This window comes from Oncorhynchus nerka, linkage group LG13 (assembly GCF_034236695.1).
Source record: "Oncorhynchus nerka isolate Pitt River linkage group LG13, Oner_Uvic_2.0, whole genome shotgun sequence".
NCBI classification, from domain to species: Eukaryota; Metazoa; Chordata; class Actinopteri; order Salmoniformes; family Salmonidae; genus Oncorhynchus; species Oncorhynchus nerka.
This window is the reverse complement of record NC_088408.1, coordinates 64,861,696-64,876,818: the sequence shown is the minus strand read 5'-3', so window position 1 is coordinate 64,876,818 and position 15,123 is coordinate 64,861,696. Positions and strand designations below refer to the sequence as shown.

Genomic DNA, 15,123 nt, shown 5'->3' with positions numbered 1-15,123 from the left:
CATCCGTGTTGAATTGTAATGTTGTCATAAGCCAAACATACAATATTACAGACAATATTCACTGTTGAGACAGTTGGAGTTTTGTTCATTCCAAACCTAGATGACAGTCACTAGGCAACGGGGACGATCTGCTCCTCAGATAAACGGGGTGTAAAACCCTACATCTAACATATTCAAATGATCCAGCATGCTCATACTCATGGTCTGTTCTGCTTTCAATGAGCCATATCTGGGACACTTGCATAGTCAAGCTAATGAAAGAGGAGGATTGTTAACAGACATCTTCTACTGATTCAGGTACACAGAGAAAATGACTCAATATTAAACAAAGAAAGTCCAAGACAATGGCATTCCTACATGCTCTTCAACTTTCTCATCATGATTTTTAACAAACCTAGGATTTGTTTAGATGAATCCATACACCCATACAAGAATGCCAGTCTGCTGGGATGTCTTCTTCCAATCATCCATAAAAAGCCATGGTTTCCAATACAGCCAGTAGATGCCAGTAGATGGCAGTAGATGGTTGGTATGTGATTGCTCTCAGGGAGTGTTGGGAGTGGGTGTGGAATAAGGGAGGGGTTTGGAGTCGGACACACAATGGACTGCTTAGCAGCTGCCTCCAGTGGAAGGCCTCTGAAAGAGATCATCAAACCAAATGAGCACATGTTTGTAAACTATCCCAGAGATTTTTTTTCTTATGGGAGAATGTAGTCGTGTCCAATATGCTTCAATAAACACTATAAATGGTAAGCAATATTTATTTATTGAAATCATTGATTGATTGATTCAAATCTATGTCACTACCACAGAGCTCATTTAAACCATTTGGAGATCATCTCTGCCCTTAGAAAAGAGAAGAAAAACTCCACAGAGAAAAATACATTTGATTGGGAGACTATATTAATTTGATTAAAGAGTGACTTGAAAGAGTGTACATGCAATTGATTTATTAATGAATGGACAGTATTGATCAAAATGATTTGAACCATCTCAACATCTGCTCTGGCACAACCTATTGTACCACACATCAGATATGAGGCTTATTCTGAGTGCCCTCTAGTGGGCCAGTATTTATTACAAGTCATGAAAATATGTATTTTCACTCTAATCTCAAAATCCCAGATGCAGAAGCTTTACATTAGCACCCTCCAGAAGGTTATAAATCCAGATTGATCCAGTGTACCGGCTCATCCTCAATCACCCATTTACCGTCCATCTCAGCCACCATCCCACTCAGTCAGTCCGCCAGTGGCAGTGATAGCCCGCTACATAACCAACATAGTATATTCTCCGTAATGTGATGTTTTTGTAAGCCTGTTTTGGTAAGTGTCATAGTGGAGGGCTGGACTTCCCCGGGCCACAGCTGACTATGTTCTCTGAGTACGCATCATCATCGTCAGTGAGCTCAGTGGATGTGCTGCATAGTCTGGGGCTGAATGTCCATCAGCATTAGCATCAGCTGTGCTTCCTGACTGACTGTTCTCCCAGGGGACCAGCTATGGAGACAGATAAAGAAGCACAGTTAAAGGCAAGCATGCATGGCCAATCTCTGAAAAATCAATGGAAGAAGGATACGTACCCTCTCTGCGTCTGGGCACTGTTCCATTATTCATACTGCAGCCTAGCCTACTCCCCCACCATTGAAGGAGTGCCCTCCCTCTCTCTTACAATAATGAAACTATTAAGGACAGATATGGTGATACAGTTTACTACACTTAGAGATAGGGCATCTATCAGACATCTATTTCTTGTAACAGTGTCTCAGAGTGAATGTAAATACTGAGGAGAGTTGTGGCTGAATCACTGGGGTCCCTGAGTAGACATACTGTACAGGACCACTGCCTCACGCCAGATGGCGTCACTCCTATGCGACGATCGTCCCTCAACCGATCAGTGCAGACGTGAGACAAAGGTGCAGTACATGATAATTGTGAGACACAGCTGTTCCTGTCCAACACCTGCCCTGTAATATTAGTCCCACCCTTCATTCCACCCACAATTGTAGTGTACAGTGCAGGCCAGGGCAGACCACCTCTGATTTTTGGTTTTAGACTACTAAATGTCACCCAAATAACTGTTGGGAGAACCCTCTTGTAACAAGTAACCATCTGTCTGTACCAATATGCTGGCTAGCTCTTGAAGCTGGGCAGGACTGGGAGTGGCAAGTGCTTTACAATCTTTTAGATATATGTCCACTGTCAAGCTGTAGCAAATCAGCATCCATTTATAAATTGCCTTGGGTGTACGTGTTCTACACTGGTAGAAAACGGTCAGGACGCAGTGCTTGGATAGCAACATGACATTCCGACTGCGAATAGTGTGGACTAGCTAGCATTTGCATTCTGCCTGGGAGTCTTTTTTTTTGCATGGTCATGGTCTCTTTGTTATGGTGATCAATTACAAGAGCAAACAATGTGGATGTGCAGCTCTGTCTACCGCTTTCTCACACTACCCTGAGAATAATGTAGTAATAATGATATAACACGGATTCTGTTATATCTACAATGTCCTAATCCTTTTGCTATGGGTGTAGCATAATGCACCACTGCAACACTATCTGGCAGTACACAGAGAGGATAAGGTGCAATACTGCAGAGGGTGGGGAGATGCAGGAAAGCTGCAGAGTCAGGACAAGGCAATTTAACCATCAACCTTCTGGGGAGCTCTAGTCTAGTGGGACAGCCAGGCTGTCTGTGAGCAGATAATGAGGTATCATTATGGCCAAATTTGAGAAAATTGCTACCCAAGTCCACAAAGAGGCCAGCATATACCCTCCCTTCGACTCGGAGGGGCTTTTATGCGGATGTACAGTAGACACACTCAGCTTGTTGTCAGCCTCACATCAAATGACAGCACACCACACAGGGTACAGTCAGATTCTATTCCCCTCCAAACAGATGAATAATGAATTTACTGCAGAGCAGTAGCAACTGCAGAGGGATAAAAATGGGTTGGATGAAAAGGAAATGTCACTCCCGCAGTCCTGTCTTGAGGCTGTCTATTGTTGGATAGGCCCATCCCTTTTCTGTCTGCTACTTTTAACTGAGATTGAAGCTAAGGTTAAGATACAGGCTAGGTTGACACAGAACTAGAATGGGGATAATATGTGTGACAGACAGAGGATGGTATGGGAGAAGTATTGTGTGAAACCATAATGAGCTGCTACCACTGTGTAGAATGTTATTCATGGAAATGCCTTTGTGACTGATTACATTTGTCTCTCCTCTTCTTCTGTCAGCCCCAACAAAGAAAGCCCCACCGTTTTCCCCTTGTTACTATTAACACACCCAGCTGACTGTGTCCTGTCCTCTGTGACTGTGGCCACAACAGGGTATGAACAATGGAGGGGGCCATGAAACTATAGTTGAAAGTACACTGTGGTTGAGATTCGGATTACATGTCGGTCATATTTGTCACCAGACCAAACTGAACACCGCCTGCAGTCATAGGCATATGTCTAGGCTAGTATTCTGCATGTATGTACTATTTTCTACATTGTAGAATGATAGTGAAGACATCAAAACTATGAAATAACAAATATGGAATAATGCAGTAACCAAAACTTGTTAAAACAAATTCTATTTCAGATTCTTCAAATTAGCCACCCTTTGCCTTGATGACAGCTTTGCACACTCTTGGCACAGGTAGCCTAGTGGTTAGAGCATTGGGCCAGTAACCGAAAGGTTGCTAGAGTGAATCCCCGAGCTGACAAAATACAAATCTGTCATTTTGCCCTGAATTTGTTCCTAACTGACTTGCATAGTTAAATAAAGATAAAATAAAAAATTATCTCTACCAGCTTCATGAAGAATGTTTTTCCAACATTCTTGAAGGAGTTCCCACATATGCTGAGCATTTGTTGGCTGCTTTTCCTTCACTCCGCGATCCAACTCATCCCAAACCATCTCAAGGCTTAATCTACATGAAAATGCATGTGATGCATACAGTGGTAAGAGCTGTAAGTGGGCCTTTATCATCAAACTAGGTACTCTATCAAGGTCTGCTCAATGGATATCGTTCATAACTAACAAAGAAACAGGGTGTCGCTCCTCTGTCCTCCAACGCACAGCTCTGTGCCCATGCAGTTGATGAGTGCTGGCGTCACAGAAGCCTTCTCCACCTGGCACACAGTTTAACTATTAATAAGCCCCCCTCCCCTAATTCCAGCACTGACTCAGCCATGCACTGCTCCCTTCCCAAGCCCACTATCTCTCTCCTGTTGCTGCACCCCTCCCAGTTCTGTTCATCCTTCCAAACTGTGGCTGTCTCCCTGGGGTGTTGAGATCGATAGTGTATGCTAAACTGGATTTGAGCTATTTCATTGCACCATGCACCTGTTGTTTTATATTATATAATTGAGACTTTGCCAATACAATGATTTATACAATTTAACATGGCATTTTAAAAATTTTATTGGACTGTCTGTCACTTTATGACTAGACTATCTTGTGAACAGTAATACATACTAAGGAGCCGGATACTTTGGTTCACAGGTCAGAGTCTGCCATTGGCATTTGTATAGAGACACATTATATTATCAGACATGGATTTATTCCAAATAATAGGCTATGTAAATGCAGGATGTCTTCTAGCTTTATGTATGATAATCCTGTGATGAAGTTCTCACTGTGGTCTTTAAGGGGAAAGGAGCAGCAGCCAAGATGTCTGTGTGTCGCACCTGACACAGCCCAGGCAGCCATGTTTAACAGTGCGCAAAAAGGGAGTCGCCCATAATCAGAAATATGTAACAACAATAACACTGAGAATTGGGGATATAAATGACTATGGGTAACTATAATCTCATAGAATGTTTCCGGCCTGGTACCACAGGCTGTAGCCTCTTGCATTTAGATTATTATATTAGATAACAAAATAACTGACATCTGTTCCATAACATATTAGATCCCTTTCTTGACAGAACACATATAATATTTAGTTGGATACATGTTCTATAACAAAATGTACATCTTAAGACGAAATAGCTGCCTTTTACCACCACGAAGCAAAAATAATAATGCCAGGAATGGTTACAAAGTAACAATGAGCCACGTGGACTTGGAATAAATTGGTGAGGTATTTCGTAGTTTTACCATTTAATGTGAAAACGTTTCACGTATTTTTTTTGAGTTAACGGATGTTCCTCTTAATCATGTAATCTGTGCGGTTTATTGGACAAAATATAGTTAGAATTTATAGTTTAAAAGGAGATAAGATTTTCGCCGGCATAAAGGAAGTAGGACCTATCTTCAAGATTATGTGAGAATCACACGTTTGCGTTAAGTTTGAATGACAGAAAGAAAAGGCCAACGAAACTCCTTCTTTATGAATATGATTGGTGTAGAAGTGTGTCAATAACTGGGTCTGATAAGCATTAGCCAATAAATGTTTCAGATTTGGTGACATGGAATTTAAGGGGAGGGCACAAAGTTCTTCTTATATAGTGTGGGAGCACATTCTTTCAACGCAGTCTAAGAAAGGATAGAACTGGTTTTTATTCGCATAAGAGTTGTTCTACAGTCAAAGTAAAAATGAGGGAAATTGTGCATCTTCAGGCTGGACAGTGTGGAAACCAGATCGGAGCTAAGGTTTGTACAATTTTTTTTATTTTTTTTATGAATTTGATGTGCGAACTCGTGCGATAAATAGGCGTGCGTAAAATCGCCGGTTCTTTGTATGTGTCCAGTTAACCCCACCCAAAGAACTGTATTGTTAATGAAAATTACTGTTAATTATATTCCTAACCTATTGATTGGTTTGTTGTGTACAAATGAAAAGAGCTTTGGTGTTATTTATGCACTTCTGTATATTTTTATTCGACCGGTTTTATTTGGTCTCGAAATAATCTTGACATTGTACTAGCGAGTAAGTCAATACACATGAATGGGTATTAAGACATTTTTTAAACATTCGTATTAACGATATCAAAATGATCGATTAAATATGAATATACGTGGGTTTATGGATTACCATTATTTACCGACCTACTGCAATGCGCAAAATGGGAAGTAGTTCAGATGCCAAATAACATGGCCATATTACAACTAATCGCTTCAGTAGTGAATACAATTCGGTTGTCTTAATATACATAAGAATTCTTACCCTCCAAAAAAGGAAAGAATTTGACATTTGTTCAACGATACATTATGGCCTACACTTTTTTCGATTCATTGAGCGCGTGCCCCGCCCGTTTTTCTGGCGGATGTGGGCTGCGTTTCAGCAAGTGACGTATTTGAGAATTTCAAAACCACAACTGGTGCGTTTCAGCCAATCGGAGGTCATGCCGCGCGCGCGGAATTGTATAGGAGGGAGGTTTTCATTCCAGATGCCTAAACTCAAAAACGTGTGTAGGCCTATCTAACGTTAAATGCAATAAAGTAGATTTGATCCAACGAGGTGATCAAATGAGAATATTGAACCTATGTAATAATGGCATAGGCCTACCAGTGTAATGGTATTTATTGTTTACATGCATTTGATGGATGGATCCCACTTTGAATGGCATATTAGCTTAGCTAATATTGTGCGCTCTAGACTTAAACCTAATGCTCCTCTTGCAGTTCTGGGAGGTGATCAGTGACGAGCATGGCATTGACCCAACTGGTACATACCATGGGGACAGTGACCTCCAGCTAGATAGGATTAACGTGTACTACAATGAAGCCTCAGGTAAGCCTTGTTTGTCTAATTTATTACCACATTCATTACGTTCTGTTATACTTCTCAATTTAATATATGTGTGGTTCTGACATTTCCCTTTCTTTGCCTCATGGTTGTCTAGGTGGTAAATACGTGCCCCGCGCTGTGCTTGTCGACTTGGAGCCAGGGACCATGGACTCTGTGAGATCCGGACCCTTCGGCCAGATCTTCAGACCCGACAACTTTGTGTTCGGTAGGTCCCTTTGCTTCTTATTTTACTTTTTGAATATGATGCAAGATACTGTAGATGATGTCACCAAAGAAAGGAGAGATGATTTACACATCTCTTATTTTGCAGGCCAGAGTGGTGCTGGAAACAACTGGGCCAAGGGCCACTACACAGAGGGAGCTGAGCTGGTGGACTCAGTCCTGGATGTTGTGAGGAAGGAGGCAGAGAGCTGTGACTGTCTGCAGGGCTTCCAGCTCACCCACTCCCTGGGAGGTGGAACTGGCTCTGGCATGGGCACCCTGCTCATCAGCAAGATCCGTGAAGAGTACCCCGACCGCATCATGAACACCTTCAGCGTGGTGCCCTCACCCAAAGTATCAGACACTGTGGTGGAGCCCTACAATGCCACCCTGTCAGTCCACCAGCTAGTGGAAAACACTGACGAGACCTTCTGTATTGACAACGAGGCTCTCTACGACATCTGCTTCCGTACCCTGAAACTCACTACTCCCTCCTACGGTGACCTCAACCACCTGGTGTCGGCCACAATGAGCGGCGTCACAACCTGCCTGCGGTTCCCAGGACAGCTGAATGCTGACCTCCGCAAGCTGGCTGTCAACATGGTGCCCTTCCCCCGCCTCCACTTCTTCATGCCCGGATTTGCCCCCCTCACAAGCAGGGGAAGCCAGCAGTACCGCTCCCTCACTGTTCCCGAGCTCACCCAGCAGATGTTCGACGCCAAGAACATGATGGCCGCCTGCGACCCCCGCCACGGACGCTACCTTACAGTGGCCGCCATCTTCCGCGGGCGAATGTCCATGAAGGAGGTAGACGAGCAGATGCTGAACGTGCAGAACAAGAACAGCAGCTACTTCGTTGAATGGATCCCCAACAATGTCAAGACCGCCGTCTGCGACATTCCCCCGCGTGGCCTCAAGATGGCCGCCACCTTCATTGGCAACAGCACAGCAATCCAGGAGCTGTTCAAGCGTATCTCCGAGCAGTTCACAGCCATGTTCAGGCGTAAGGCTTTCCTCCATTGGTACACAGGTGAGGGTATGGATGAGATGGAGTTCACTGAGGCAGAGAGCAACATGAATGACCTGGTGTCTGAGTACCAGCAGTACCAGGACGCCACCGCTGAGGAGGAGGGAGAGTTTGAGGAGGAGGGAGAAGAGGAGCTGGCCTAAATGTTTGTGTAATTGTGCTCTTCCAAGCTGTGTTCACTGACATGTCAGTCTCAACCTTTCCAGTGTTCCATTATCTGTCCGTTTTTGTTTTGTCATCTCTGCTATTACTGTCATTTCTTGTCTGTACAGAAACATGTCAATAAAATTTCTTATGTTTAAAGTGCTGTTTCCCTTGATTCAATGATTACTATTTTTCAATAATTAAAATACCCAATAATACACTTCTGCCATTCTACAGTTATTCAACTAAGCATACAGTTTTTTTTTAGTGACAACAATCTTTACATGGTAACAATATGCATCATAAATTGGGTGGTTTGAACACTGAGGGCTGATTGGCTGACAGCCTTGGAATATCAGACCATATACCACTGGTATAAAACATTCATTTTTACAGCTCTAATCACGTTAACCAGTTTATAATAGCAGTAAGGCACCTCGGGGGTTTGTGGTATATAGAACGGCTAAGGGCTGTATCCAGGCACTCTGCGTTGCGGCGTGCACAAGAACAGCCCTTAACCATGGTATATTGGCCATATACCCCCCCCCCCCCGGGGCATTATTGCTTAAACAGTTTTATATATAAATGTAGAGCAGCTGGTCTGCTGGTGCATTTATGAAACCCCATAATTGACATTCCTGTAGGTTTTCTGTACACCGTAAGATGAGTGGCTACAGTGTTCCTGAGCACAGTCATGTGCTCAAAGATTTGTTTAGCCATGCCTCTGAAATCTTAGCGAGCTAAGCTCATGGCATGTTTGTTTTAAATGTTTGGAATTTTAGTCATGCAAGCTATGATTTAGTCTGACAACATGCACTGTAAAACTAATAACCCTGCTAGTTATCTAAAGACTTCTATCCTATGTGATCTTAACACAAAATTGGCAAACAGTGATATTTCGTAGTCCCTATTTAGTTCCTTATATGTCTATTTTGATGTTACACACACAAGCATAAGCATACATGTATCATAATGAAGTTTATTGTTCATTTGGCTGACAAATGTGTCGCATGACACACATTAGAATGTCTGTACAGTCATTATGTAGCCATAGGTTGAATTTGACAATCCAAAGAAGAAAACATTCAGCTGGATTTGGCATTTTCAGTTTTGTATATCCTAATGCGGACACCTGATATGCAGAGTGAAAAGCTTATCTCTCCTGAATAGAATTACGATTCTGTTGTAAACTGGCTGGCTGGTTAATACTGTGAGTCTTTTGTATCTTTGTTGATCCCTGAAACTGTTATATGTCAACGTCTACAGAGCAAAGTTCAGTACCTGCCTGTCAGGCAATATTATCCCTGTCTGTGACGTGTTCATCCTGCCCAGCAACACCTCATGTGATAACTGTTCAAATATTCTTTCACCCTCTGGCACATAAAAAAAAATATATCGCTTTGGTACTACTTTTACAAGTACGCAGCCAGTCTTACTTTCAAAAACTTTGTGCATTCATTTTGTATGTAGACATCTTTGTGAGGCTGGTTGGATGTACTGCCAACTTCTCGAAAACAACATTTTATGGTAGAGAAATTAACATTCAATTCTCTGGCAACAGCTCTGGGCGACTCCTGCAGTCAGCATGCCAATTGCACGATCCCTCAAAACTTGATACATCTGTGGTATTATGTTGTGTGACAAAACTGCCCGTTTTAAAGTGGCATTTTATTGTCCACAGCTCAAGCTGCACCTGTGTAATGATCATGTTGTTTAATCAGCTTCTTGATATGCCACACCTGTCAATGTAAGAAGTAAGCATTTTTGTGCGTATGTACAATTTAGGGATTTTTTATTTCAGCTCATGAAACATGGCACCAACACTTTACATGTTGCATTTATAATTTTGTTCAGTGTATAATGAGGACATTGGTGTACAAACCAAACCAAAACACAACATAATATCTTCTACATTTTGTTATTTTAACAACCAATAGCAAAACATTTAAGATACGTGTTTGTTTTTTTAGAATTTGAATGTAGTATGCTACAGTACTGTAAATTACAGTACATTACACTGTTTTCACAATCTACTGAACATCACATATACATTATTTTTTATCCCATTTGTGGTCGAAGGTTTGATCATTGAATTCATCTTTCACAAGCATTGATGCAAAAAAAATATTGTTCAGATATCATTACAACATAGGTGTACTGTAATTAGATTAAATAAATGAAAGACAGAATGTTTAACAGGCACTAGTTTGAATCAAGGCTGTCTTGAGCATTTGGCCATAGCTTATCATCAACATTGCAGTAAATGCCCTCATTGTTCATGCACCTGGGGAAAAAACTTTTGGCATGGTCGAATCCAAGCCTGGCAGATCTGGATTGAAATCATTGCAAACCTCATCCACGGCCTGAAGGAGGGTGGTACGCTCATGGGGATGGAAATCATACATCTTCCACCTGTAATGTAATTGTTTATTGTATTTTACAGTATTGTACTTATGCATGTATTGTATTGCAAATCTCCCTGTTCACCCATGACTGCATGGCCATGCTCTCCTCCAACTCGATCATCACGTTTGCAGACGACACAACTGTAGTTGGCTTGATCATCAACAACAACGAGACAGCTTATATGGAGGAGGAGATAGCACTCGGAGTGTGGTGTCAAAAAAACACCTCTCACTCAACGTCAACAAAACAAAAGAGATGATTGTAGACTTCAGGAAACAGCAGAGGGAGCACCCCCCTATCCACATCGACAGGACAGCAGTGGAGAAGGTGGAAAGTTTTAAGTTCCTTGGCGTACATATCACGGACAAACTGAAATGGTCCACACATACAGACAGTGTGGTGAAGAAGGCCCAACAGCGTCTCTTCAACCTCAGGAGGCTGAAGAAATTTGGCTTGTCACCTAAAACCCTCACAAACTGTTACAGATGCACAATTGAGAGCATCCTGTCGGGCTGCATCATCGCCTGGTACGGCAACTGCACCGCCCACAACCGCAGGCTATATACTGGGGGCACCGGTTGCGAGTCAACTGCACCGCCCACAACCGCAGGCTATATACTGGGGGCACCGGTTGCGAGTCAGTGTGCGGGGGTACAGGCTAGTTGAGGTAATCTGTACATGTAGGTGGGGGCAAAGTGACTATGCATAAGTAACAAACAAACAGTGAATGTACAAAAGGGAGCCGGGGGGTCAATGTAAATGGTCCGGTGGCGAATTTATGAATTGTTCAGCAGTCTTATGGCTTGGGGGTAGAAGCTGTTGAGGGGCCTTTTGGTCCTAGACTTGGCGCTCCGATACCGCTTGCGGTGTGGTAGCAGAGAAAACAGTCTATAACTTGGGTGACTGGAGTCTCTGACAATTTTATGGGCTTTCCTCTGACACACCTATTATATAGGTCCTGGATGGCAGGAAGCTTGGCCCCAGTGATGTATTGGGCCATTCACATTAGTGCCTTACGGTCAGATACCGAGCAGTTGCCATACCAGGCGGTGATGCAACCAGTCAGGATCCTCTCGATGGTGCAGCTGTAGAACCTTTTGAGGATCTAGGGACCCATGCCAAATCTTTTCAGTCTCCTGAGGGGGAAAAGGTTTTGTCGTGCCCACTTCACGACTGTCTTGGTATGTTTGGACCATGATAGTTCGTTGGGGATGTGGACACCAAGGAACTTGAAACTCTCGACCCACTCCACTACAGTCCCATCGATGTTTATGGGAGCCTGTTCTGCCTGCCTTTTACTGTAGTCCATGATCAGCTCCTTAGTCTTGATCACGTTGAGGGAGAAGTTGTTGTCCTGGCACCACACTCCCAGTCCTCTGACCTCCTCCCTATAGTCTCATCGTTGTTGGTGATCAGGCCTACCACTGTTGTGTCGTCAGCAAACTTAATGATGATGTTGGAGTCGTGTTTGGCAACGCAGTCGTGGGTGAACAGGGAATACAGGAAGGGACTAAGTACACACCCCTGAGGGGCCCCAGTGTTAAGGATCAGCGTGGCAGACGTGTTGTTGCCTACTCTTACCACCTGGGGGCGGCCCGTCCGGAAGTCCAGGATCCAGTTACAGAGGGAGGTGTTTAGTCACAGAGTCCTTAGCTTAGTGATGAGCTTCGTGGGCACTATGGTGTTGAACGCTGAGCTGTAGTCAATGAACAGCCTTCTCACATAGGTAATCCTTTTGTCCAGTTGAGAAAGGGCAGTGTGGAGTGCGATTGAGATTGCGTCATCTGTGGATCTGTTGGGGCAGTATATGAATTGGAGTGGGTCTAGGGTGTCCAGGAAAATGCTGTTGATGTGAGCCACGGCCAGCCTTTCAAAGCACTTCATTGCTACTGACCTGAGTGCCACGGGCGGTAATCATTTAGGCAGATTACTTTCGCTTCCTTGGGCACAGGGACTATGGTGGTCTGCTTGAAACATGTAGGTATTACAGACTCGGTCAGGGAGGAGACGCGTTCTGTCTCCTAGAGATGAACGTATTTTGGTACGAAGAGTGCAAATCAATCATGAGGAAAATAAATTATGTGGATATATTGAAGCAACATCTCAAGACATCAGTCAGGAAGTTAAAGCTTGGTCGCAAATGGGTCTTCCAAATGGACAATGGCCCCAAGCATACTTTCAAAGTTGTGGCAAAATGGCTTAAGGACAACAAAGTTAAGGTATTGGAGTGGCTATCACAAAGCTCAGACCTCAATCCGATAGAAAAGTTGTGGGCAGAACTGAAAAAGCGTGTGCGAACAAGGAGGCCTACAAACCTGACTCAATTACACCAGCTCTGACAGGCAGAATGGGCCAAATTCACCCAACTTATTGTGCAAAGCTTGTGGAAGGTTACCCAAAATGTTAGACCCAAGTTAAACAATTTGAAGGAGATGCTACCAAATACTAATTGAGTGTATGTAAATTTCTGACCCACTGGGAATGTGATGAAAGAAATAAAAGCTGAAATAATCATTCTCTCTACTATTATTCTGACATTTCACTTTCTTAATATAAAGTGGTGATCCTAACTGACCTAAAACAGGGAATTTTTACTGGGATTAAATGTCAGGAATTGTGAAAAACTGAGTTTAAATGTATTTGGCTAAGGTGTATGTAAACTTCCGACTTCAACTGTATTTATACATATGTATTCTTATCCCATCCCTTTACTTAGATTTGTGTGTGTGAGGTAGTTGTGGAATTGTTAGATTACTTGTTAGATATTGCTAGAACTAGAAGCATAAGCATTTCGCTACACTCGCAATAACATCTGCTAACCATGTGTATGTGACCAATACATTTTTATTTGATTTGAATGTGAAACGTATTTCTAGATGAAACAGTGACTGTATGATTTTGTGTGTTGTACATAGTCAATTGAAAATGTGCTTAGAGTTTTGAAACAACTGCTTTTTTTGATAATCTGTTTTGAGTTTTGTACTAATGGACGCCATACTTGTGAAAAAAGATATTACTGAGATCATGTTTATTACCATTATGATTCAGTGGCACACAAAGGGTATATAACAAAGTATTGAGATAAACTTTTGTTATTGACCAAATACTTATTTTCCACCATAATTTGCAAATAAATTCATTTAAAATCCTACAATGTGATTTTCTGGATTTTTTTCTCATTTTGTTTGTCATAGATGAAGTGTACCTATGATGAAAATTACAGGCCTCTCTCATCTTTTTAAGTGGGAGAACTTGCACAGTTGGTGGCTGACTAAATACTTTTTTGCCCCACTGTACATGATACACATGATGTGCATGTATGTATGCTGTGCATTGTTGATGTTATTGTTTTAAAAAACTACTGTTATTGTACACTTCAATGGTTTAAAATAGGGGATAGTGGGTCATTGAGATGCGTTTGGAAATGAGAATCTTTGGGGAAATATTTATTCACCAAGCAGACTTTTTGAGCTATCTGATTGTGGTCACTAGGTGGGGGTGTTGTTTAAGATATTTTTTGTTTCCACAGGAAATAGGATAAGATGCTGGTGACCAAAGCAAGAGTCCAGCAACACACATTCTTCACCTGGGCCTCCAGGTCCTGCTTCTGCCCAAAGTGGCACACAAAGCCTGTCTACCAACAACAGAAAACATGATTAGATCCGAGGAGTTAGAATGCAAGATTCACAACAAAAGCCTAGTCTGTAGCCTAGTCTTACTAAGCCAGTGAAGAAACTTGACCAGTGAACTTACCCATCCACCCTTGTCCCTAATCTCTGGACAGATGACCCTCTCCACATAACCCCCCACACACTCCTTAAACTGAGGCACTATTCCGTCCAAGCCACTCTGGAGGCAGTGCAGGGCCATCTGGCCAGTCAGCACATACACAGACAGCACTGCGCTCCAGGCCAGGTCTCGCCTCCGTCCTCCGGGGGTTGGTGGGTGCAAAGTGCTTGTCTAGGATGGCGGTGAGCATGGGGCAGGCTGAGATCTCAGTCACATCCTGGAAGACGCGCGGCTAGCCCATGAAGAAGATGGGGAACCTAATGAGCAGCTGGTCCCCAACATGGGGCAGGGCTGCTGCCGTGGCTGTAGGGGGTGGCCCTACATGGCCGTCGGGCTTTGCGGTCACATAGTTGATGTAGTCTTGTAACATCAGATAGGCCTCTCATACCAGGGGGTCAGGACTGTTTATACCACTCCTGCTCAATAGCCCCTCTGACTGATCCATCGCCTCTGGCCGACTGACTCCCTGTTGCAAATCGCAAAGTTGTGACTTGCAAAAAAGCAGTGGCCCGTTCACAGATCAACAGTCCCTGTGCCAAGCAGCCCTCAGCCATCCTCTCAGTAATGGCAGTCCCTAGTACAGGGTTAGAGATCCAGGCACCCTTGAAATTACTAAGAAATGATCAACAACTGCACTGCACATGCTGACTAACACAGTGGGTAAAAAAACAGCGGGTACAAAACATGTAGCTACCAAAATAAGTGGAATGTTTTACAGTTATTATTAGGTAAATCTGGGCAAATCTCTAACACCCTCATTTGTTCGACTAATGTCATATTATACATATTGTACAATATTTGAATATACCATATCCTCAAATGTCAACTAGTACAGCAAATGTGCCCATGTCCAATAAACAACACTAGCA

General features: G+C 43.0%; 1 protein-coding gene and 1 pseudogene across 1 annotated transcript; one reads left to right on the top strand and one right to left on the bottom strand.

The window, feature by feature from the left end:
• Positions 1-5,454: 5,454 nt before the first annotated feature.
• Positions 5,455-8,218, top strand: LOC115139866 (tubulin beta-1 chain). The gene is made up of 4 exons (XM_029677710.2): positions 5,455-5,588; positions 6,561-6,669; positions 6,782-6,892; positions 6,998-8,218. The coding sequence occupies exons 1-4, from the start codon at positions 5,532-5,534 to the stop codon at positions 8,056-8,058; spliced, it is 1,338 nt and encodes a 445-aa protein (XP_029533570.1). The 5' UTR covers positions 5,455-5,531; the 3' UTR covers positions 8,059-8,218.
• A 5,752-nt stretch (positions 8,219-13,970) lies between these two features.
• Positions 13,971-14,699, bottom strand: LOC115139872 (uncharacterized; annotated as a pseudogene).
• Positions 14,700-15,123: the final 424 nt, after the last annotated feature.

Excerpts from the sequence above, each read along its gene's own strand:
- LOC115139866 (XM_029677710.2), top strand. The coding sequence starts at position 5,532 with ATGAGGGAAATTGTGCATCTTCAGGCTGGACAGTGTGGAAACCAGATC. Across the intron at positions 5,589-6,560 it reads GAAACCAGATCGGAGCTAAG|TTCTGGGAGGTGATCAGTGA; the intron begins GTTTGTACAATT and ends CTCCTCTTGCAG. Across the intron at positions 6,670-6,781 it reads GTACTACAATGAAGCCTCAG|GTGGTAAATACGTGCCCCGC; the intron begins GTAAGCCTTGTT and ends ATGGTTGTCTAG.